The 26,858-nt window shown below is 38.3% G+C and overlaps 1 protein-coding gene across 1 annotated transcript in view; it reads right to left on the bottom strand.

The window, feature by feature from the left end:
- Positions 1–22,964: 22,964 nt before the first annotated feature.
- Positions 22,965–26,858, bottom strand: part of RRAS2 (RAS related 2) — a 66,515-nt gene continuing 62,621 nt past the window's right edge. The window contains exon 6 of the mRNA XM_026706486.2: positions 22,965–25,120. Within this exon, the coding sequence (XP_026562271.1) occupies positions 25,033–25,120 (88 nt within the window). The 3' untranslated portion in view covers positions 22,965–25,032. The remainder of the gene's footprint in view (positions 25,121–26,858) is intronic.

Below are 26,858 nucleotides of genomic sequence, written 5' to 3'. Positions count from 1 at the left end.
CAAATGAGGCAAATAGCTGAATGAGCTGTTGTGTCTTGTGGTTCTAATTATTTAGAAACTGAGAGGCCCCTGTCTCTGAAAACCTGGGCTAATTGGAAAGATGCTGCACAGGACCTGAAAGCTCTGAAAGATGGGACTAGTATTAAACGCACAGCAACCAATTTAGTGGAGGTTCATAATCGGAGGAATGTACCACTCTCTTTTCCAGAGCAGGGGATTCTCTTTGAGCTCTAATTCACACATGCTGTGACAGCACCAGGAATATGACTGCAGTTTTTTTTTTTTCTGGGGCAGAGCTCAGGCTGGTGGCAGACTTCAGCTTTATGTAGAGATGCTTTCAAGCCATTGTGTAGATGTGTAGCAATCGATTTGAAGGATGCATCTCCTGCTAGAAGCTGCCTTTGTTATTTATCCTTGTTACCACAGATACAGCTCCATCTCATTTACATCACTTTTCTTGGGCCAATCACACCAACCCTCAATCTTTCAAACATCTCCTACCTGAAGATGGAGTTGTGATCCTGGAGTCCTCTGCTTGTAACTGAAATTAACCACAATCCAAGATCAACTGGTTCCGTGGTTTTGCTTGATGAAGATCCTTGTTCAAAAAGAAAAGTTCGTCCTCTTTCGCCTATATTCAGAGCTCTCTCTTTTTTAAAGAAAGTGAGACATCCAAGGCATTCTGGATTCAGTCAAACAAACCTCAAAAGCCAATGCATTCCTTCCACCACTTCAGTGAGAACTAGAAAGTCATATACTGTAGCACAAAGAAGAGGAAAAAGAGAGAACAGAGATGTGCATAGCCTAATACACCACACATAGATAGTGCAAATTTTAAAGTAATGAACACTAAAACATAAAATGTGTAACTATGTTATACTTCTCAGAGTAGTGGGAAGATGTTGACCTGTGTGCCTGCTTGGTCCGCTGTCCAAGATCCAAATACTGATTGGGCCTTGGTGTTGACTCTTCTGAAGATTTAGAATTTTTTTCCAAGTAGATTTGGACAGAGCAGTCCTTCAGAGTGAAGACTATCTTCTATTAAAGAGGGTCCATAAATGACTCGAATAAGGACCCAGAGAGAATATTGCACATGTTCGGTGTTTGTTTCATATGCATTTATTTATTGATCTGCTCAAAATAAATGTCCTGAGGGCTCCTCCTTAACAATGCAAGCACATATTTTTGTTTCTCTACTTTGGAGGCAATACTATTTACAAGGTAGAAATAAGCAAATGTCTGAGATGAACTGAAAGTTTTATAGTTAAAACTTCTAGCATTTAAAGAGCATAGCAGGTGAGAATGTGGCCAACAGAAAATTGTGTTCCAGATTTGGAGTTCTCCAGGTTTTTACTGGACAAGGAAGCAAACATGCAAGGTACAGAGGGAGAAATCTAGTAAGTAAAATAGTGGCTATTGTTGGCCACGAAATCTGCAAAGATCACAGTTTTAAGAGGAAAGAGGGAAGGAACTGCAGAAACTCGGTTTTTATGCTTGACCAGCCACTGTGATGATTTTAGCTTACATCTAGGATAATTGGCATGCAAAACAGTGGCTCCCCAGAGCATTTCTGAATGAAAACCAGAAATCCACTTTGCATCTGGAGCCAAAGAAAACAAGCACAAGCAGAATTGGATCAATCTGCCTCCCAATGCAAGGCAAAGCAGGCAGCGATTTAGGCACTAAGAATTAAAGTGGAAAAAACATGTTACAACATTCCTTTATCATAAAGGAAGAATTATAGAGACCAGAGGCTGGGATCTTTTCTGTTATTGTACAAAGGTACTGAAGGCAGATATATCATATGAGTGCCGGATATAGATGCATCATTCAGAAGATTACACTTCACAGGCAAATCATAGTAAAAAAAATTGCTGATGTCTTCACATTAAAGTTATCTGATATTTTGAGATTAAATATTTTTATAGCCTTTGAAATTATTTTTCTTTTTCTTTTAGAAGGAGTGGACTATATATCATTTATTCTCATTATCCTATTATTCTGTTTGCAACCATCATGCTTGGAATATATATCCAGATACATTTAAATACAATTTTTCAATATTCCTCATTCTGTAAATAACAATGTAATAGAAGCTCTCCACTCGCCACCCATTTTCATTTTTCATGTGTTTTGGTTCTTTTCTCTGTGCAGCCTTGCTTTATTCCCCTGGACAGCAGGTTACTGTCTTTCCAAAAGGGTTGTGATAGTCGAACCACATTTTATGAACATGAAGCTTCCTAGAAAATTAACTTTTGGAGTTAAACTCTTTTATTGTATTGTATCCAGAAGGAAATAACAGTAACAGAATTCAGTTCCGGAAAGAGGGTTACTGATAGAATAAAGTACCGTAGAATATGTGAAGTGATAGCAGAGACAAATCTGCCAATATTACAATAGAAGATCTCTTGGAAGGTGGCAAATTAAATTGGGGTCATTTGGAAAAAAATAATGCTAGATGATGGCACTTGCAAATTCTTTTTTTGTACCATTTCCAAGGAAATTACTCATATATGTCCATAAAACCACAAGGAGCAGAACTCGACTTTTAAAGATGTCATTTTTAAATATAACAGAAATCATAATATATATTTCAGACAACTTTTCAAAAATGAAGAAAGGGTGGGAAAGATATGGAGAGAAAATTGAAGTGGTATAAAGCTTTCAATTTATGGGTGGAAGGAATCTTTTGTGTGCCACTGTGCATTAACGGACAGCAAACACCACACTCACTCAGCAGTGATGATGTTAACTTGTCAGGTAACTAAAGGTCTGCAAGCAAACAATCAAGCTCAGGGAGCAGCATGGACTCCACAGATAACTCTGCACATGTTAAACAAGTAACAGAGACACTTCATATGCAAACCATTTCTATATGCCAGGATATATTCTATATCGCCTCTTTCACACTCTACACCTAGAGCTTTACTATTTTAGCCTTACTATTTTTCAATATTCTCACAGCATTCACAACTTTCATCATTTTGGCTACTACTATTATAACATTCCCTCAGCTGCAATCTTCAGCACATCACTATCAGTTCCATGCAATTTTCTAAAATGTTCCTTCCAGTATTGCTTCATTTCAGTTTTATTCCAAATCATTGTATTGTGTTTATTTTAAAGATCCTTCTCTCTGCTGCAAGCCCCTTACTTAGCTCTTTTTATCACTTCCAAAAATTATTTTTATTTCCACTGAAATAGTTTTAAATTTTCTCTGCCTCATCTTACATTAACTATTTCTTGCTCTTTGACTATGTACTTTGCTATTTACTGTATCTTTTTCATACTGCAGACATTTGTGCATTAATTGTTCTCTTATATGTACTGTTTTTCATCCTCTTTTTTCATGTAATCATTCCATTAGGCATCCTTTTACATACTTCTCAGTATTTTAACTCAATACACTTTTTTATTTTGATTCTGTTCCCAGTCGTAGTTTAATTGTCTTTTCTTACGTGTATGTTCTATTCCATTCTACTGAGGGTTAATCTGTCTTCTGATTAAGGAATAGACTATTTCTTTCAACAGTGAGTCACTCCTGTTTCTTTTACACACACACACACCCAGATCAATAGTTGACACCACACACAAATTGTCCTTCATTCTGAACATCTCATCAACCTTTGACTCTTTCATTAATTGTTTTAGTCTTTCATAATAAAGTTAAATCAGTCATACATTTAGATTTTTATTCATTGCCTATCAATATGTACAGGTGAATAAATTCATTCTTCAGCTATAGTAGTACTTTGGTACTCCTTGCTAATTGGTTCCGGGAAGTGAGATGGGTACCAGAAACAGTGAGCACCAAACAATTTTTTCCCATAAGAAATAATGTAGTGAGCTCAAGGCAATTGATGCCAACAAGTTCTAGCTTGTGCAATGAGTACCAAACAAACAATGAGTATCAGGATAAAATTTTCATGTTAAAATGCATTGAATACCAAATTTGATGCATTTCAAAGCAGTTGAGTATCAAGGTGCCAGTTTTTTTTCCTAAACAAATATCTAGTGGTTCTCATTCCTCTTAGGTCTCTGAATAACTCAGGCACTTCTGTGTACCTTCTCCTTTTATCTCCATTTAAAATATTGCACTGGGTTTTTTTTTCCCCTAAAACTTATGTTTGGTCAGTATTTCTAAAATGTTACTCAAACCAATTCTACTACAGTCTTCTCCTTGCTTGCTATACTGTGCAATTCTAGATTTCTAATCCAAAAAGTTCCAGCAAGCCACTGTACTGTTTCCTGCATCTCTGCTGGAGTAAATCAGAAACGTTACCCAAACCAATGTTATTACAGCCTTCTCCTAGATTGCTATACCGTGCAATCTAGGCTTCTAATCCATAAAGTATTCTTCAAGCCAGTATACTGTCTCCTGCATCATGCTATTTTAAAAATGTATGCAGTATACTGAGATACATTCAGGGTAAATATATCACACTTTGTTTGAATTTAATGGCATATTTTTGTTTCTCTCATTTCAATTACTAATTTGGGCTCTTTATTTTGTTTAAAGATTCCTAGCTGTAATCTACCATAGTCATCCTCACCCATCACATTAATTTTGAATAAGGTAAAGCAGGTGTAGACTAGTCCTTCAACTTTAGTTTTAATGGGATTGATCCAATTCCCCTCAGTGACACACTGCTATCTGTGTCATTGAAGAAAGAGACATTCCTTCTCTGTTGCAACACCTGTTCTAAGTAGATAGCTTCACCTTGTCAGCCTTCTGGAAGATTGAGAAACCTGATTTTTTTCCTCCACAGTTATTAGGGCTGCCTTGTTAGCACAGCTTGATATAGATGAAACTGTGATTAGGGAAAAAGTATGAGAGATCTCAAGCTTTTGGGTTTTGTATTGAGTGTGTTTGTTTGGATTTGAATGTATGCTATTTTTATCCTTTGGCACCATGAGTCACCCAGAGGTATTTGCTTAAGGTGAGCAGCCATATAAATTTCATAGATGAATAAATTGCCAAGATTCGTGCAACTGTACTTCAGTTGCCAGGAACAAATTGTGGCAAATTTTTTTAAAAAAGTATCACATGGGATAACATGCATTTATCAAACTGCTTGGGCTGGCTGAACCTAATAGAGTAGATTCTGAATAGATTTTTATTTTTCTTATGGCTCTGAAAGAAACTGCTTTTCTCAAAGATAGCAGATAGCAAACTTGCAAAACTATTCATAGATATCAAGTTAATTTTTCTATTTTTAGCAACTGTGGAGGAGTTGTCATTCCAACTTATTTTGTTTGCTTGGGCACAAATATGCTTTAAGCAATCAAGAGATACGGACTGGAGCAATAAGATCAGAATGCGTTTTTCTAAACAGATCAAACCCCAGGGACATCCAATTTTCTTTTCTTTTTTTTGTTATCCTTCATATCATGTTGGTTGGTTGGGCTAGAAATGACATTATTTATCAGTGATTGTATCTCTAATTTCAATGTTCATCCTTGTAACATTCAGTCATTAACTTAGCCTTCCTTTGAACTTAAAAGAAAAGCCTCTGTTTTCCATATCAGTAATTGTTACCATTGATAATCCTGAATGAGATTGGGAGAAAATGTGGCCTTTCCTTCAGCACCAGATAAAACATGATCCACAATACTTGTCATCTGGTACATCTTTGACAAACAAATCAAATAAAAATAAAATAAATAAATAAATAAAATACAATGCTGGGAGTTGTAGTATAACTTCTCTTGGAGAGAAATAGGTTGTCTGTTCCTTTTTTAATTTTTTTTTTTATCTCCATATAAAATACAGAAATAAGAAAAGTAGAAATGGGAAATTAGGGGAAGGAAAAAGAGGGGAAAAGAAAATGTAAGGTACAAGGGAAAAAAGAAAAAAAAGGCATTGACTTCCAACTCTTCTTAGCACTGTACAAGATAAAAACACTACAGCCTCAACTTTTTGCTTTTATGCATATAACTAGCCAATTCTATAATGACAAATCTATCTAACTAACATAACCAAAGTCAAAGTTTCATTTTTTTTTTCATCACAAGCACAAAATCCAGAAGTGATATCCAATTTGGATAATACTTCAGATTGTCCGTTCCTAAACAACAAGCGATATTTGGAAATGAAATGTTTTTTCTAAAAGTTGTCCTTCAGACATATTTTACACAAATATGCTTTAAGCAACCAAGAGATGCATACTATAGTAGCGAGATCTTGTACATCTGCAAAAGAAGTTGACAGAATAATCCTGGTATCACTCAGCAATCCATAATCAGTATGTTGCTCTGCTTTCGCATCATTTTCACGTTGATGTGTCGTCGGTATAGCAATTACTTTATGAGTCTAGCTTATTGAAAAAGGTGCATTTGTTCTATTATCAGAGATGGAATGGCAGTTAGACAACAGTGAAAAATCCAAGGAATGTTATTATAAAATTGGCTTTTCAACTTATCGAAGGTTTTCTTTCGCTAATGAAAAGAGCTATTTTTCTGAGGACTTTTTTTTTTCTTTTGCATTACCCTTGGAAGTATTTTTCAGATAACTTGGTTTATATTGATATCATGTTTACTTTACATTAATTTTATCCAGTCTTGGCAACTTATATCATCCTCCTAATGCTATTCTTGTAGAAATGGTGCATGTTACATAATTTGCATCAATTTATATCAATTGCCTAACACCTTTATTGTACATAACATAAAAACACTTAGTTTACATTTTAATCAATGTTTGAAATAATAGACACTCTTTTCTACTTATGAATGCATGCATGTAAGCATGCCTTCAAATCTCTGTTGATTTCTGACAGCTGCCTGGAGTAGTTCCTTTCCTAAATACTCCATTAAACCAGGTTTTCACCATAGTGACCAACTTGAGAAAACCCAGTAGAACAAATTTTCTCATGATGGGTTCCCTTAGAATTTAATTAAAATGTATAAAATTGCTGAAATTGCTGACTGTACAATCAAAGACAAGGTTGCACACAAATCCATTATCTACTTTGAAATAAGTTCCAGAAGACCACATTCTATCCCAGAAGAACTTCTCCAAAAAGCTCATCTTTGAAAGAACTGAATAAACAATCATAAGAAAAAAATAGATTAATTCTTAGAACATAGAACAACAGAGTTGAAAGGGATCTTGGGGGTCATCTAGTCCAACTCCCTGAACAAGCAGAAGAGTCATTTCAGACAAGTGGCTCTCCAGTTTCCTCTTGAAAGCTTCCATTGATGGGACACCCACAACTTCCGAAGGCAAAGCATTCCACTGGTTGATTGTTCTCACCGTTAGGAAATTACTCCTTAGTTCTAGTTGCTTCTCTCCTTGATTAGTTTCCATCCATTGGTTTTTCTGCATGGCCATGTGGTAGGAGAAGGTTCCCCCTCCCCCCTGTGGATGGTTGCACTCCCTTAATGGTAGCATGACAGAGAACTCATCTTACAGAATACAGAATAACAGAGTTGGAAGAGATCTGTTACTTCAACAGATTGTTACTTTGTGATGGAGAAATCCAAAGCAGTTAGGCTAGAGCTAAAAAGGAAGATAAATCATTGTTTCTTCTTCTTTTTCTCCTCTTGCCTTCCCTCCCTCTTTTTTCTTCTTCTTTTTCCTTCTCTTTCTATTGATCATTTTTCCAGCCACTCACTGCTGAGGGATCAGAGGCAATTGTAAGAAGGGGCAAAAAATGAAGATGGCAACCATGCATGTATATTAGCCAAAGCTACACACACACTCACAAAGGGGGCAGGGCTTCTCTGTCATAATTACTGTCATAGCTGCCATTTTGACTTTTGATCCCTGCTGCAGACATTGCTGGGAAGGCCACTTTCACCAGGATCTAAAATGCATCACTTTCATATACCTTTTGAAATTAAAACTGCACGAAATGAATCTGTGGGCTGTGGGCATGTCTACTCTTGATCTTCCCCGCAATAGCAAATGGTCTCTTCCAAAAGGATTTGAATAATAATAATTATCATCATCATCATTTGTCAAATCATTGTTACCAATGTAGCTGTTGTCAAGGCAATTGTTGATTTTTAAGCCACTTTTTTTTAAGTGACACATTTTCCACATTTATTTATTAAAACTGATATAAAACAAAACCTGTAAAAAATACCGGTTGTTTGGGGCTTTTTTAAAATAACAGATATAAAGAAGTTATCTCTTGGACCCCCTCTTCCTCTTCCACATAGTTGTCCTCTTCCGCGTGCTCTTCCACGCCCTCTACCTGCAACTGCCTTCCTTTTTTTGGATTTGACTTTTGGTTCAACATCCAAGGGGCAAGGGGGCAAACTGTCTGGCAAAATAAAATATCTGATATTATTGCTCGAATGCTCACTGCCTCCAACTAGACAGGTTCTCTGTTCTTCAGAGTCATCTTTACAGCTTTAAGATGGGTATTCATTTAAGCCATTTTTGCATGCTTGCCACTCAAGAGGGAAGTAACAATGCTTTTTTAACAGAATATTTATACTTGCCTTTTCATTTGTGATTCTACATTTGTTGCCTTGTTCTATCAGCAACATCTGAAAAAGCTGGAAAGTATAAAGATGTATAAATGTGTCAGAACAACCCCATAGGTGTATAAGGCCTAAACGTAAGGCCTAAATACTGGTTGGGTTAAATTTTCTTGAAGCATCTCATTCCACATATGTTTTATTTATTTTTATTTATTTTATTTTGTCAAGCGATTATAAGATAACAGGTATAAATATAAACATACTTATAAATACATGAAATGGATACGAATAAGAAAAAAAGAAAGAAACAATGGGACAGGGATGGTAGACACGTTGGTGCACTTATGCACGCCCCCTATAGACCTCTTAGGAAAGGGGTGAGGTCAATAGTAGACAGTCTAAGGTTATCTTTGTTGTCTGTTGTAGTGGAAAGATTGCTAATGAGTTACGTTAAAAACCAATCAAATCCTTTCGTGGTATGACACAGACTTCCCAAAAGGGAAGGGAAGGGATGGGATCTGATGGGATCCAGATGTTTGGGGCTATAATTGGCTGTTGATTCAATCCCAAGTGAAATCCTAAAATTTCTGGAGGACAGCATATTGGTGAAAGCTGGCATAAACTATTCTATAGTACAGTGCATAATTATCCCTTTTGAAGCAGCAGATCTCCAAGAAAACTTCACCAGGAGGGTTCTGGTTTCAGTTCTGGAATCAAGCCAGAATAAAGAATTAGAGAAATCCAATGTGAAATATAAATTAGACACATTTCAAAGGAGCCAGAGCAGGAGCACCGATAGTGTGAAAAATAGTAACATGGTCATACTAATCAGGAAGAACAGTGGAAATCAGCATAAATGATTTATTGAAGCTATTCTGTGCTCGTATTTTCCTCTGACTGCCAATCTATACATAGGTTTGGGGATTTATTTTCTACCTCTAAAACCAGGGAGGGTTTGTTTGGTGTTTTTTGTTTGTTTGTTTGTTTTTCCTGTTAATGCTTCTATAACTCTTTCAAAGAATTGGCAGTAACTAAAATCCCACACATCTGAATCAATCGCATTTCTATAAAATAAGGAGCCTTTCTTTGCATTCTGGCCAGAGGAAAAAGTTTCCACAGGTCTCTGCAAAGTTTTCTCCTTCATTTTTAGACTTGATTTACCTGAAACAATGAACATGGGAAAGCACAAGCAACAATATCGTCTAGGGTGAGGAATGGTGAGAGTTTTAAAGATGGGATGCAATTATTACTTCAAACATGATGTTAGGCCCTGGGAAGAGATTTTGAAACTAAGCCTGTTATGCCTTGGTCCCAATGATAACAGATAACAGATAATCAGAGTTGGAAGGGATCTTGTAGGTCATCTAGTCCAACCCCCCCACCCACCCAAGCGGGAGACCCTACACCATTTCTGACAAATGGCAATCTAATCTCTTCTTGAAAGTCTCAACTGATGGCGCTCCCACAACTTCTGAGGGCAAGCTGTTCCCTTGGTTGATTGTTCTCACTGTCAGAAAGTTTCTCCTTATTTCCAAGTTAAATCTCTCCTTGTCCAGTTTCCATCCATTATTCCTTGCCTGGTCTTTGGGTGCTTTAGAAAATAGCTTGACCCCTTCCTCTCTATGGCAGCCCCGTATGAATTGTATTTGGCTCTAGAAAAATGTGACAGCTCCTCCTTTCTCATGTTTTATCCATTTCTGCCCTGCATAGCAAAGTACCTATCCTCACATTGGCACAACATTCAGTACTGTAATACAGTACAAGCACCAATATTCAAATGTTATAGTGAGGGGGGAAATGCACATAATAGAAGTATGGGGCTGTGATAAATAAATAATGAAGATAGGTTTGATTCAGTGTTCTTCCCATTAGTGACAATAGTCTCCCCATTAATGACGCAAGAACAGAGCAATTTAGATCTGTTAATGGAAAACCAAGATTCTAATCTTTTCTTCTGGCCAACCTTTCTAGACACTTGATTGCTTGCAAAAAGTAGCGGAAAATATGACTTGATTGCTTGCAAAAGTGGACGGATTATTTGGTGTGTTGTGGATGCTAATACTCTATGATCTGTTTTCTTTCAAATATGACACTTCCCCCCGCCCCCACCTAGGTCCAGGCAGGAAAGAACAAGCAGAGAAATAATTGTATTTTCTATCCCAATTTCCACAGTAATTGAGTACATTTTTTGGGAAATACTTGTGAGAAAAGTAATTACCAATTTTCAGTAGAGTAAAGGGGAGAAAAATTCAATCAGTCAAAATGTTATAGAATTTGAAATTGAACAGAATAATTAACAAAACAGAAAATCAGGTACATTTATTTTCTTTAAATGATAGTGGTATGCTTGCAGAAAATAGCTTATGGAAGAATATAGTGTTTTGGTGTTGCTTGAATTCTTGTGAGTATTGAAGGCTTTCAAAATCCCATCGTCTCGATTTACACATTAAACAAAGGCAAAAACATGACTTGTTTGACCTAGCAATTTGTGTAATCCTAACCACTGCATCTTGTAAACTGTGATTATGGCTAGTATACTGGGCAAAGCCACCCAATTATGATTTGAGAATCTATCCTTAAAACATGTTTTGCATGATAAGTGAACGCAATCTAGCTACTTTTGAATTACAGGATGAGGACCTGATGAACAGAATCAGCCATTCTAACATACAAAAGGCAAAAGGACTAGCAAACTCAGACTCATTCCTGCATCTTCAACATATTGTAAAAGAGGTTGCCCTGACTCAAAAGTTGTTTAGAACAAAATCATAACCAATGGCATCTAGGGTGGGTATACCCAGATGACACACCATTAAATGGAAGATGAATTGTTTGTACTTATAAAAAATAAAAAAAAACTTTTATTTTTTTTAAAAAAGAATCTCTTCTGTCTTAACCCTGTTTCCTCCTCTAATTGTCTTGCTGCCTCCTCTGTTTTCGAGGCCTATTCAGCGTCACAAAAACTCATGATGCAAACCTCATATTTTTGTATGTGCATCTTGATGTTGGCTCTAGGCACGAAATATGCAGCACTCTGTCCCTGGGACAAGCAGACGGCCCAGGAAATGGCTAGCATGTGTGCTGCTTTCTTCCTGTCTCTTTAAGCCCTCTCCATAGCAGCGGCATGCTGGCTATAAAAGCTTTGCGGTGAAACAGCCGGGAGGGAAGGCGGGGAAGGAGGTGTCTGTGCAGTGTTTCTCTAGCAGTGCTCACAAGCAGTCGTAGTAGCAATAGTGGAAGTAGTAGTAGCAAATGGGAAGAGTGGATAAAGAGTGGATAAATTTATCTTATCTTATCTTATAAAAGTAGTAGTTAACAGTATATGTGTGTATGTTGTCTAAGGACTTGTGTTGTCATTAGCTCTCTTGTGTCTTGAGCTCAACAAATTGGGTATATATTTTAAAAGAACCTGGGAGAAAGTGGTGGCAATGGTGGTATTTCCAAAAGAGAGTGGGATAGTTATAAAAAGGTGGCAGCCACACAGATGTATTGGCTCAGGACTTGATAAGTTCTCTGTACGGAAAGAAAGCAAACATGAGCTGCAAAGGGGAGTTTGGCCCTCCCAGAGCTCAGCCTTTGTTTGCAATAGCCAACATCCTGTGGGAGAAGCCACACCTCTCACTTCACCAAACAAACAGAGATGAAAAAAGGCAGAAGGGCCGGATTCTCCCTCAGACATAGAAGAGGCTACTACTTGGTAGAGATAGGTAGTAAGTTAAAAACAAAACAAAACGGAGCAGCCAGAAAAGGGGCTAAACTCAGATACTTAAAACATCATTACAGAAATGTTGAAGCAACAGCAAGAGGAAAAGCTTTGATTAGCCCCAAGTTTAACAGGAAAACTTCTAAGAGTTCTAGCAATGTTCCAACTAGAGAAGTAATGGATTATTACTAGGTTAAAGAAGTAATCCTATACAGGTATGATGTCACTCTTTATACCTATAGACAGAGGTTTAGTCATGAATCCCACGACAAACATAAAGGGATTCATGAATTGCCCTGGGGAGGAGGCCAGGTGAAAGGAGCAAATAGAAAAATAGCAGAGGAAATACTTTTAGAACACTTTCTACATGTACTTCCTAGTGTGGCATTTTGGATTGGAAAGGTTATAGGAGAAAAGCTGTAAGGAAGCCCAAATGAAAGGAAGGCATTGGAAAGCTGGAGAATTTGGTATCTCTCTAAGGAAAAAAACATATTTGTCAAAAAACTGTAAAAGTCAGAGAACAGAAATATCTGCAGTAGTACAAACAACACTGGGGAGAAAAATCATAACCCTAGCAAAAGTTAATGGGCTGACTGTTACAGATCTATTAGACACTGGGAGTAGATGGATACTGATAGGTCTTCATTTAGTTTTTTAAAAAGAGGCAACATCTTTGGGAAAAGAGCCCCTTGCTAGTATATTTGGGCAGACTGCAATGGTCCCGTTTGCTAAAACCATAGTAGAGCCACAGGAAAATGAACAGTTAATAGTGGTAGGAATAATCTGTAATCTCCCATATAACCTAATCATAGGGACAGATTTTCCACTTACAAAGAGTTGGACTCAGGCTAAGATAGTGGAAGTAATCACAATAACCCAACTGAAGGCAAAGATGAGGATGAAGCTGAAGCAGGAAGGGATGGAACTTGGGATCCTTCCTGGTCAGACTGATTTAATAGAAGGATGTTCTGGAAAGGAGAAAGCCTTATGAAAGGCCAGCAAAGCTAAGGGTAGATAGAGATGCCTAAATGGGAAATTCACTTAGGATCCTTTCAGAACAAAGGCCTAATGTTAAGGCCTTGTTAGTGGCAGGAAAAGAGAGAAACAAGGAAACAATAGCCAGATTACAAGAAAAATCAGAGTTGCTGTTCTGAATTAGGCTTCATCCGTATTCAAAGAAGAAAGTTGAACAAATAGTAGATCCTCAGAAATATTGCAAGGTTATATTGGAACTGGTCCACGAAAATCCATGGTCTGAACATTCAGAATATTAGGTAGACTTTATTGGCCAGGGATTGGGAAACATGTGGCCCATTACTATAAATCCTGTCCCATTTGTCAAATAGTGAAGCCAAAAGGGGAACATGGATAAACTAATAGAGAGAGAGGGAGAGAGAGAGAGACTTTCATCCCTATTCCTTTTTCTAAAATAACCATGGACATTGTAGGCCCTCTGCCACAACGCAGTAGAGGGAATGACTATTTCCTCATTGTCTGTGATTTGCAATCCAGCTCCTTGAAGCAATTTCATTAAAGGAATATGACAGCAAAAGGAATAGTAGAGGAGCCGATAAAAATATTTAATAGGCTAGGCATATGATCAAAGGATGTTCTCACAGATCAAGGATCTAATTTCCAATCAGCTCTGCTTCAATATCTTTATCTTTAATAATAACTTTAAGTAGACTTGGAAATAAAAGGGTGCATGCCAGTCCAACCTGGTACCCTTATTGGTGTCCAAACTTTTAACTTGCCTGGGCTGCATCGAGAGAAGAAAAATTGTCTTGTGTCAATATAAAACATATAATATAGTTAATAGCAGGGGCGGGATTCACATTTTTAACAACCGGTTCTGTGGGTGTGGCTTGGTGGTCATGTTATTGGCTAGGTGTGGCCAACTCAATATCACTCACATCGAGGCACGCATCTCCTCGCCTGGCCTCTCATGACTGTGGGGATGCTGCAACAGTCGTAAGTGTGGAAAATGGTCATAAGTCACTTTTTTCAGTGCCATTGTAAGGCCCATGGGTCACTGATTGGACAGTCCTACTCTTACTAAAAGGATAAACCACACCCTAAAAATTATGCTTAGGAAATAAGCAAACCCAAAACACTGGGATACATAAAAGCCTTTTCTATTGTTTACATACCCTAACCTAATCCTTTGAGTTAATTTATGGGAAACAACCTTGAGGGGTTTTATTTATTACTGGGAAAGGCTGGTGCAAAAATGAAGAAGGCCTTAAAAACTCAGAGGAATAAATTATAAAGCCCTAGAACTCATGCCCAGGAACATTTAGAGGCAGCTAGGGAAGGTCAAAGGAGTAAGACATTATAGTAAGGGTTTAAAGTCAAGGCAATTTAATGTAGGAAACCACATATTGCCTAGTAAAGAAAGTAAAATTATGGGCTGAGTGGCAGCATCCATACATACCACAGTAAAGAGAAGAATTGGGCCAGTGAATTATAAAATGGAACTGAAAAATGAAAAAAAAAAATGTCATCATGCTAATCTGAGGAAATGGCACAATAGTTCTGAACCTAGGATGGCTTTGCTTATACTGAAAGAAACACACATTGGGTATAGTTTAAAATAGAAGTCCCCAGGCCGCAGTGGTGGGATTCAAAAATTTTTACTACTGGTTCTATGGACATGGCTTGGTGACATGGTGTGGCTTGATGGATGTGACAGGGGAAGGATACTGTAAAATCTCCATTCCTTCCCCACTCCACCAACCTGCTTTCCAGCTCCGTTCTCCTGTGCAGGGCAACAAAAGAAGACCCAGCCTATCAGCTGGAACTTCAGGAGGCAGGGAACAGATGGGGGCGGGGCCAGTCAGAGGTGGTATTTGCCAGTTCTCTGAACTACTCAAAATTTCTGCTACCGGTTCTCCAGAACTGGTCAGAACCTGCTGGATACCACCTCTGGCAGACCGGCAGCAGTCTGCAGCCCACTAGAAATGGGCTGCACAGGCAAGCGTCATCCATGCCCATGTGGGATCCAGGCAATGTGTGAAACCATGCCACCTGAGTCCATGGAAAAACTGTCCTCCACAGAACTGGTCCCTAGTGCCCAAGAAGTTGGGGGCTACTGGTTTAAAAGATCTCATGATAAGCTCTTTGTTTTGATGAAAACAGTAAAACCCACTGGATGCCATGGCTGTAATTTAAAACCTCTTGGTGTACATCCAGTGGCACTTGACTGACTACAAGAAAGAAAAATAATACCGGTAGTTTGGGCTTTATTCTGACTTTGGGCTTTATTCTCTTGCTCTATTGCTAAGTGCCATTTATGAGTTATCAATGAGATAACTCATTGGAGATCACTTCCTTCTGCTTTTTCTCCCAGGCCCATACAAATGCTCCTGAGCTCTCCTCCCACTAGGATATGGCAAGCAAAGCGCTAGTCTTTTGCCTCTCCCTATCCTTTATATCCTTTATTAGTTATGAGCCACGGTGGCACAGTGGTTAGAGTGCAGTAGTGTAGGCTACTTCTGCTGCCTGATGGCTGCCTGCAATTTGGCAGTTCAAATCTCACCAGACTCAAGGAAGCCTTTCATCCTTCCAAGGTGGGTAAAATGAGGACCCAGATTGTTGAGGGCAATTTGCTGACTCTGTAAACTGCTTAGAGAGGGCTGTAAAGCACCGTTAAGTGGTATGTAAGTCTAAGTGCTATTGCTATTGCTAAAGCCTGGGTCGCTAATCATCGCCCTGGTCATAGTCCAACTCTTAGGAATGCTCTCAAGCACATATAATGCTTCAGTCTCCTTCCAAAAGAAAGAAAGAAGAACTCCAGCTCTACCAAATTTTGAATAAATCAAAATAGTGACACACACACACACACACACACACACACACCTGTACGCATATTTTGAAAGAGATGTTTTATTGCCCACGGTAACAGCTTCCCTTACGGGGGCAACGTTGTGATCATGTTAAGGGTTGGTTATTTTGTTGCTTAAAAAAGGAATGGCAATGGGTGTGGAATGAAAGTCAAACTGAATCCAGAATTTCTCTCAACATGTGCAGGTTTATAAATAATGCATCAAGCTGGAAACAGAACCAGCACATTTTGTGTTTTCTCATGATATGTGACACACATTTGTTTTCTATTTCTGCTGATGCCTGTCAGAAAATAAAATAATTTTTGTTTTCCTTTCATTTTTCAAAGTCCTGCACGGAGCTGAACATTTCCCCAGCAGGATTTTTTTTTTATTCTCTTCCCCAGAAAATCCTTTTCTATATAAAAAAGACACAGCAGGTCAGATGTTGATGCTGATCCAAATTCTAAGTCCAAATAAAGTTCTTTAAAAACAAGTATCATTCCATACGAATTCATTGCTGCACAGAGGGTGAAAGGCACCTGAAATTAGAGCTTCTGCATTGCTAACAACTCTGAATTGTTAAATTTTCAGATGCATGAGGGCAAAACAATGAATTATTATTTTTTGAGACCTAGGAGATGGCCACTGCCACGCACTTTATTTATGCAAACAATGAAAGAACTCATATGGGTCTATATACACAATTCTACCACTGCACAGATGCTATTTCCAACTGCCTAGTTCCTTTTCTTATCTTTGTAATTAAGAGATGTAGGTTTCATGTTGTCACTGAGACCAACTATCCAGAATAACCCATACAGTCAACTTTCAGAAACACTAAGACCCAAATAAAGTGAACCTGCTTCTCTCTGTTTGAATAAATCTCATCTTCAGCTTGACTTAAAACACTTTCTAAACAAGAAAAAAAACTACATTGTATTCATTGTTAACATATACACCTCTTCATCTATCTTTCCTAGAGATCTAGTTTCTGTGTTGGTGGGGAGAAGCAAATATGCCAACCACAAGAACTTGCAGTATGCTAATTCATCCTCTACATCTCCCTATTTCTTAACCTGCTTCCTGTCAGATACGTCCACCTGTGGCAAATGCATCACACAAAGGCCTCCTCCGCAAGGTTTTGATGAGATTTCCCAATTCCCTGGATTGTTGCTGCCATCTTTTCATGGCATGCCAGTGCACCACAAAGTTTTTATGGAAATTGGGGTTTATGGGAAGCCTTTGGTGGGGGGAAAAGAGCTTTGGCATGTGTGGGGAATGCTTACAAATCACACATTTGTTCCAGAAGCTGCTCCTACTGTTTCCACCATTCACCACCACTTTGCTTCTCTTCATGTTTTGCTAGTAGAAGTAACTGATGGGGCTCTAGAGCAGGGCTCTCAAACTCGCAACCCTCAGGCCAGATGTGTCACGCCCAGTTTAGCAAAGTGGAAAAAAGTCACATTATGTCATGTGATGCCACCGTGAAGTGAATTGGACACCCCTGCTCTAGAGCTAGGACAAATCTTAGGGATTGTCTTCCACTAGTATCGCCAGCTGAGACAGCAACTGGTCAGGGCAGGGGGCCTCCCATCTAACTGCTTGACCACTTCCATCCTTTTTCCTTCTGGTGCCACAGATAATTCCCCCACCTTGTCATCCCACTTCAATCCTTTTCCCATCTCTTCATCCTTTTCCCCTCCTGCTTCCTCCTCATCCTTGTACTTTTCTCTCAAATTTCCTTGACACCAGAGAAACGTCACTGTAAGAAAATCCGCTAAGATCTGCATTCAAGACAAATCTAGATCCGCCCACCAGCCTGCTGAGAAATGGATGGGTGGTTTGTGCACAGCCACATTTTCTTTAGACCCACACGGATTTTGAACCATCGTTGAATAGAATTTTGGTTTAATAAGTACTAAATGTCTTTCCTTAGCAAAGTTTCTAACTTGCTAACATGGAAATGGCATTGCCACTGTTCTTCTTAAAGAGAGTTCTGGGTCCAAGCACATTTGCCACTGAACAAAAAAAAATGGCAGTTTTTTTAAAAAAGGAAAATCATTCTGGTACCTTGTCTTATTTAAGCATTTACTTTTGATGTAATTGTCTTACAAACATACTTAATGCAGTTGCTGACCAGTATACATTGTCTTCCTTCCATTCCCACCGACTAGAACTACAAACAGTAAAAAAAATAATAAACTGGCAGCCAAGTTTCTTCTCCCATTCCAATTGTTAAGAGAGAATGTTTCTGTCTGCTGTATGTTTAAGCCCCCTCTGCTGGACAAATAGTTGATTCGAACGTCAACACTTACAAGAAAATGGTTGAGTCAGAGTTCCCAGCACAATCTAGGTGAAGAACAATGCAAAGAACAATGCATGTGACAATGTATCTATGTGAGAAAGACCTTGAGAGTGAAGATGCTGCCTAGGGAACAGTCAGATAAGAGAGGACGTTGCCTGCAGCTGCATAATAAAAGAAAGAGGCTCAGAAGGAGGCAAAAAGTAGGTTTGTACACGTATAAAGACTTTGCAAGATTGTTACAATGAAGTAGAATTAGTTTATCTGATCATCTTTTTGGTCTGGTTTTCCTGGGAAGGCTGACATCAATCTTGCTAGTCTGGAAAGTCTGGGAGACTAATGGGCAAAAAAAAACCCCTCCCACCATTATCTCAGTGGTTGCCACAAAGGAGAGGGAGTCAGCTATTCTCCAAAGCACCCGAGGGCAGGACAAGAAGCAATGAATGGAAACTAATCAAGGCAGTGGTGGGATTCAAATTTTTTACTACTGGTTCTGCGGGCATGGCTGGGGAAGGATACTGTAAAATCTCCAGTCAGAGGGGGTATTTGCCGGTTCTGCGAACAATTCAAAATTTCCGCTACTGGTTCTCCAGAACTGGTCAGAACCTGCTGAATACCACCTCTGGATCAAGGAGAGAAGCAACCAACAACTAAGAAGAAATTTCCCGACAGTTAGAACAATTGATCAGTGGAACAACTTGCCTCCAGAAGTTGTAAATGTCCACCACTGGAAGGTTTTAAGAAGAGATTGGATAACCATTTGTCTCAAATGGTGCAGGGTTTACTGCCTAAGCAGGGGGTTGGACTAGGTCCCTTCCAACACTGTTATTCTATTCCAGGGGTGTCAAACTCAAGGTGCTTAAATCCAGCCTGTGGGGCTGGCCTGGAAATGTCAAAGGAGCGGCCCACGGTGCCTCTGGCACCCTTCCCCCACTGCTGCTGCCGCCCTGCAGAGAACTGCAATGCTGATCCAGCCCTCGAAGAAATCCAGTTTGACATCCCTGTTCTATTCTGCATTTTTCCTGCTTCAGAGCCAGTGCTTTCAAGAATTTAATTCCTCAGACTACAGTCATTTTTCCAACATTCAAAACACCATTTTTTTTTAAAAAAGAGAGGATTTTCTCACAGCCAATCTGATCACACTGAGCTACAAAGTAATGATAGTAAGACTTTTTTGTATGTGTGTGGGGATAGGGGAGCATCAACATTTCTGTAAAATATATTTTATTACTGTTATATCATAACCTCATCAGATAGAATGTTGTAAAGTAAGAGTAGCAAAATAATTGGTTCCTGCCTTCATGGAGCTACAATCTATACTTCATTGAAATGTAAGACGAGGAGAAAACACTTATCAATGACATTTCATATCTACTTCCTTAGTTGGTTGGAGGAATGGATTGAATTTTTCAAGGGCTTTACAAATGAGGTGGAATAAAAAAAAAGACAGTGATAAAAGGGAGGAATCATGTGTAGATTAGAAACCAAAATCAACGTTTTGCTATTTTTTTGTTTCCCTTCTTTTCTTGCATCTGTTTCCTTCATATTGAAGTGTTACATAATTTTTGGCTCCAGAGTGCAAAAATAATGCCTGGATTTATTTTTAATGATACAGGGCCCATCTGTGTGACTTGAGGACACTGGAAAATAGATTTCTTAACATGTATGTTCATTTTGGCTGCCACACGCACTGTGACAATCTTAGTATTACTATCTCATAGGTGTGTGTGTCTATATGGAGGGCCATAAGTGAACAAAACTTCTGGGCAGCATTCCAATATTCTCACTGGCCACGTTCACATACAGCATGCTTGATCCGACCAGCCACTAACCCAATCCAGGGTCTTTATTAGAGATTCTGATAGCACAGAATCAAATTGAGTCAGAAATCACTTTCTGGGAAATATGAAGTACCTGCTGAGTGTCTCCAGGATGAATCTAGCATCTCATGCATCAAAAGAGTAAATCAGCCATCTACTCTGTAACTTCTCAGCTAATATTTTAGCTTGATTTCTATGCTTTTTTTTAAACTTATGAAAATGTTTTTTAAGAAAACCCATTACACCCTTCTACCCATTGGATACCCTCCAGAGATGTCAAAAAACCTCTTACTGCAAAGCCTCAATCCAATCAGTTAGTCACATCAGCTGAGAATTCTGGAAAATGTGGTCCGGCACTCCAAAGTGCTTCAAGTTAGAGCATCCCCGTAGTGCAGTTTCTTGGACTAAATGCACACCTCCCAAGGTGTGCGTAATTTATATGAACCCTATTCCATGGGTAAGGCACTTTTAAAAAGAAAGAACTGCATTGTGTTCATTCTGTTGGACTGAAAACTGCACTTGGAAAAAATTACAATGAAACCAGCAGAATATTGAAGACTTCAGATGTACCGTGGTAGAAGAAAAAGCCTAAGTCTTAATGGCTTGTGTCTCCTTGCTCCAATTATAAGAGAGATGTACCTGAATAAATTATACCTCTTGATTTATTTACTTGTGATTGTTATCATGTTCCATGGTCTCCTTGCTAGGTTGACTTGACCATTTACTTATTGCTCCACAGAACATTTTGGAAGGTTATATATTAAAAGTACTGGGAATTCTGGTCTGGACTAACAACAGGTCTCTACTTGAAAGGTGGGATTTCTGGCCCAGGAACAAACTTGCAAAATAATGTAGGTTGCAGTCTGCATTTCATGTATATCTATCTCCACAATTCTTCTGTGGGCAAGCAGACTGAAACAAGCTATTTTGCTTTAGTATTTTTCATCCTTACTTCTACTGAAGTGGGACATGCAATTGACACGTTAGGGCTACAACTGAGACTCAATTCCAGTTTACTTTTGTGCTGTGGCAATTGCCTGACATTAACAGCTGGCTCTTATTCTTCCTTTTTCTGGATGTGACTGAATGGACCCTGTTTCTGTGGTTGCTGAGGGAAGAATTCAGCTGGAGTACCGGCTATTAGTTCTGACCATCTGAAGCTCCAGGGAAACAGAATTATGAATTACTTCCCTCTCTTCTCAGTGAACAACCTGAACTACAACTTCCACCCAGGGGTGGGATTCAAATATTTTAACAACCGGTTCTGTGGGCATGGCTTAGGTGGTGGGCATGGCTTGGTGGTCATGTTATTGGCTGGGTATGGCCAACTCAATATCACTCACATTGAGGCACGCATCTCCTCGCCTGGCCTCTCATGACTGTGGGAATGTTGCACAGTCGTAAGTGTGAAAAATAGTCATAAGTCACTTTTTTCACTACCATTGTAACTTTGAATGGTCACTCCACACAAGCAAAGTACCAGCAAAGAAGGGGAAAAATCCTCGAGACGTTCCTGAGACAGGAAGTCTAGTCCTGCCAAGAATGTAATAAGGGTTAACTGAGAGGCAGTTTCTGTAAGCAACACCAGAATGTTTCCTTCCTGCCTTCCTTACAGGATTAGGCCAGTAATTTCTTCTAACAACGGGTTCTGCGAACTGCTTACAATTTTAACAACCGGTTCTAGCAAATAGGTGCAAACTGGTGGAATCCCACCCCTGCTTCCACCCCATCAGTGAAATGGAACTGTGTAGAACTGCTGAAAGTGCTACAGGAAAGGAGACAGACAAGCCACCCAATTCGTCTAATTGTTTCTCCATACATGCAGTTCTTGGAAGGTAATTGAAGGCTTCACCTAATGGTTTTCATTTTTCTCAAAGGAAAGTTGGATGCCACTGAAGCACAATTTTTCAAAATGGGAAAAGAAGTTATCAATAATTGATTGCATTCCAAATTATAAAAAAAAGTTGTACAAAAGAGAGTTAATGTGTACTGTGCTTGACTAGTTATTTTAGCAGTATGATGAAGTGCTTTCTCTAACTTTAAATTTATGCAAGCATAATAGAGCAATATTTAAAAGTGTACAAGTAGATATAATTTACACAAATCACTTACATTTCAGACCACTTTTTATGAAATTATTGATCCCACATTACTCTCACCATTCCACCTTTTGTTTGCATGTTATTTAAATAATTTAAGAGCAGGAATATTCAGGGGAATGTACCACCTTTAGTGTCTAAGATTAGGCTCAGAATGAAGCTTGTTATTCTGATTTTTCTTTTCTTGAGCTGAAATCCAAAAATCTATACTCACATAGAATTTAACTGATCTTTATAAAATGTCAGTTTCTCAGCTATTACAATTTATTCTTCTTCCTCTGGAGACTGGGCAGTGTGTTTTGAACATACATTAAATCATCACCTCTATAACCAGAAGGGATTTACCAAACTCTGAACTTTTCTTCCTGGGAATTAAAACCCCAATTGATTTTTTTAAAATTCAGTGGATAACACCTCTGAAAAATGATACAAGTCCTAACCTCTCCTCAAGGAATATTCAAAGATGGCAGAGAATCATAAACACATGCAGTATTATAAAAATTGTATATTTTTGCAACATAGCAATGCTCTAATAAAGCCACATTAATTAGGCCTGATTGACTTGGTTGTGGATAGGTGCTCAGAGCTTTGAGATGGGACAAAGGAAAAGACATGATTGTTAAGCCATCACATGAAGCAGACTTTTCTGCAGTCTATAAAGTTTGCGCAATGTTTTCTTAAAGTTCTACAATCACTGTAACGAGATAATTGATTTTGCAATATGGGAAAACTTCTTACTGACTGTCATCAGTACAGGAAAGCCAAAAACAAACAAACATGGGATTTCAATATAATTGTGCACTTTAATGTATACATCAATCAGTTACTCATCAAGGAAGAGCAAAACACCAGGAATCTGGCAAAAGTTTCCTGATTGTTTTTGCCACTGTACACTAATGTTGCCCTCCTTACTCAAAAAGAGCAAATGTTTCTAAATTTATCGTATTTGCTCCACTTTGTTTTGTAAATGACAGCTCATGTGTACTCACTTGGTTAACCTTAGCTGATTTCAAAAAGTTAAGCAGGATCAAATCTGGTAAGCCCTAGTAGGAAAGACTACCAGGAAATACTATAATAGAGTTGCATTTTGGTCTGAAAAGTTAAAAATCCCAGGAAGCAGCAGTGGCACATCATTTCCATACTGTTGCCCGAATTATATGAATGTGTCCCTAATGTCACAGTGAGTGGAGGTTTTATTTATTTTACAAATATGTAACTACAGTACCAGAAGCTGTATTAAGGAGAACCATGGCCTCCTACTGCAATTGTGCTGTGAATGTGTGTGCAGTTCTAAAATATTTCATGCTCAAGTTCTGTTTCAATAATTTGTTTAGTATATGGTCACAACATAATTTAAATTATAAAGCAACTCTGTTCAGTTTTATATTATAGATGAATTTGGAACATTCTGATTGGCCCGCTTTTTAAGTAATTTCAGCCTGAAAATGATTATTTGAGGTCTTTTTCACCTCCCCATTATGGACCTGTCATTTATCATCTTAAAATCAGTCTAATGTTACTTAAGACTATACTGAATAATCAAATAATCAAACTTTGTGAAATAATCAGTATGGCACTCATTTACAATTTCAGAAAATGGCAAACTATCAATACCATTAAGTATGTAATCCCACAGAGTAAACCCAAAATTCTTAACCATAGTTAGCATACTTTAAAGTTGGATATTGCCCACTGAACTGAACATTCAGTTAAACACTTGTACAGTTTAATAGTTATATAATGGTCAGTCATTTGTGAAGCATACGGAAGGGTGTTTTGAAAAACATGATACGATAATGGTTACTGTATATTGGGCAGGCATCTGTCTGCCATCATTCAGTAAAGCTGGAACAAGAAAGAGGTTCTACCACAGTTCTACAAATCTTGCATTACATAGTTCCATCAGTTGAAAGTATACTGTGAGAATTAAATACTCATCTTTACATATACACAACTTATGCTGTGAAAGCATATTTGCTTACAAACATATAAAAATACTTGTTAACTAGTTTGATAGGAAAATAATGTATAAAAGTATATAGCAAAAAACATTTAATCATCTGACAATGGAAAGAGCAAAATCCTCTTTTTATATTACATGGAAAACAAAAGCTACAGATTAACTTTTCTGGAATCTCCTACTTGGAAATACAAAAGGAAGACACAATTTTATTCCAAACCATGATGTAACATTATTTAAAACTAAAATGCTCCAGTCCATAATGAGCCCAGGTATTTGGCCATAAAGCTGTAATACTAATAATCCTGTAGCTATTGCTGGAGCCATAAAATAAATACAGTAGACGGTTGAGCACTGGAAAAAACTGCAGCATAAACAAGAGCTGTAACACAAAACTTTGCCAATGAAATTCAGTGTATTGGCTTCCTGTAAGGCAGGCTGAATTTTGTTGTCTAATCTAATCAAAGGGTAAAACCTCCAATCTACTCTTTAAAAAAATACTCTACATATTGATTAGAGAACTCACTCTCTCTCGAGTATGATCAACAAAGATCTCACTGGGGAGGGGTGGTGGGAGATACCATTTTAAGCTTCAATAGATTCCTAAAACTACCTTTTGTCCATTGTGAATAAAACTCCACAAAGTGCAAGTTTCTTGACATAAGGAAAAAGAATTTGGGAGCATTAAAAGAAGCCTTAGTGTATTGACCTCTGATGTGAGATGACTAAGGTGTCTTCTAGGTCTGGACCAGTCTGATTCTTTCCAACTAAGGCTATTTTGGTGACCATTTATACAACATGCACACATAAAGCAAGACAAAACATCAAGACACACAGGAAGAAAAGTGAGGGGAATTAATCTGGCAGTCGATAGCTTGTTTTAAAGGATCGTTAGACGATGACACAGTGGCACCCTTTCTTGTCCTTCTCCTTCCTCGTTGGCTCTGGGGAAGGAGGACATTCTTGTTCTTGAAATTTCCTATGAAAGAAAAAGAATTCAGATAAGGCTTAGGACTTCAATCCTTGCAGTTCCACATTTAAGTCTGCTTAGCTTATGCATTGCTCCAACTATCTCTGATTGGATCATACAGACCAATGCCAGGTGGTTCCTCCCATGCACCCATCCCTCCAAAATGGGACTAAAATTGAATTTTAGGAATTCATGGAGGAAGATGTTATCCATTTAGTCATGTCCAAATCTTGGTAATTCTATGGGTCAGGTCTCTGCACAATCTTGCATTATTTCTTTGAATTATTTTATGCTTTGGCTGGTGCCAGTTTTGATGGTGTCCATGTTCTTTGGTTGCCTGGTTGTACCACTCACTCTTCTGCACATAATTGCTTTCTCCAGTGAATTCCCCTGCATGACATGGCCCAAAGTAAGTGGGATGCAGTTTTGTGATTTTTGCCTTCCAGTGACATGAGTAGTGTTAGGCATTCCAGTATTTGCTTGTTAGTCACCTTTGCTGTCCAAGGAGCGCACAGGAGTGTCCTCCAGCACCACAGCTCAAATGAGTCAATTTTCTTCCTGTCTTGCTTTTCTAAAGTCCAACTGGAATCCACTGAGTCCAGACTAATTACAGCACTTTGCACCCACATAAAAGTAAAGTGGATGGAAGTGAATTTTTTCACAGTGGATGGATTTAACTGAGATGGGCCATTTAGATAGTTGTTCACATTTTGCACAGAACTTCTTGTCAGCAATATCCTGAATTCTAGCATCCTCTCTTACTATACTATAGCATATCCTGCCAATATTTAGTTGGCATACTCCACTTATATGTTCCAGGCTTAACTTTTCTGGTCATATTTCAAATATTTTCCAATATTTTCCAATATTGGATTTCTAATATTTTAGACTCAGGTTGATATCACCATTTAATCACAGAACATTCCTAAGCCCATCACAAAATAATAGTTGTGGGAAATAGCAAGAAGATAATCCATGCAATCTTTACAGAAAGACCAAACTTGAAAACAAACACACAAACATAATAAAGGACTGGTTATGACAATGCAGCCTGACTATATAGCTGCTCCTTAAAAAAGATATTGTAGGATAGAGAGGAATGTAATATCTATTGCCTACTAACAAATGCCTCATATCTAGAGACTGCTCTAGAACCTTTCCAAGGCTTCTCCCTGCAAACCCAGCCCCATTCACAGATCTGATCAGGGTCATCTGCTTTATAGAACCCCCCCCCAAAAAAATTAAGCACAATCTTTTCCCACCACCCCAATTCTAGACCATTCCAGTTAAGTTCTGCCTGCTTAATGGACAGGGAGATCTGTAGTCACGCTAATGAATGAGTATCATCAGGAAATCTGGAGTGAGCTAGGTTAAGATGGCTGCACTGGTATACAAAGAAAGCCTTAATAATTTGGGATCAAGCAAGTCTCCATTATATCAGACTCTTGGGTCTCTACAATTTTTGCAGGGAATTTTTTTTTCTGTGTTTTAGTGTTTAGATGTAGGTTGTGATGCTGATGTCCTTTTCCATGGACTATGTTTCAGAATTACCTCTTCTCTCAGTAGCGATGGATTTCAGGTATCGTACAACACATCTTTTTTTTTACTTTTTTAACCACTAACTCCCCCTGATATTGCTATCTGAATGGATAGTTCTTTATTTTATTTTTATTCTTCTTGACATCAGAATGATATTATTGTTTGTGTCACCCAGTTTGGGTTACTTTCTATGTGAGATGTCATATCC

Source organism: Pseudonaja textilis, chromosome 1 (assembly GCF_049901715.1).
Source record: "Pseudonaja textilis isolate UNSWEBS1 chromosome 1, rPseTex1.2, whole genome shotgun sequence".
Taxonomy (NCBI): Eukaryota; Metazoa; Chordata; class Lepidosauria; order Squamata; family Elapidae; genus Pseudonaja; species Pseudonaja textilis.
This window is presented reverse-complemented; position numbering and strand designations above follow the sequence as displayed.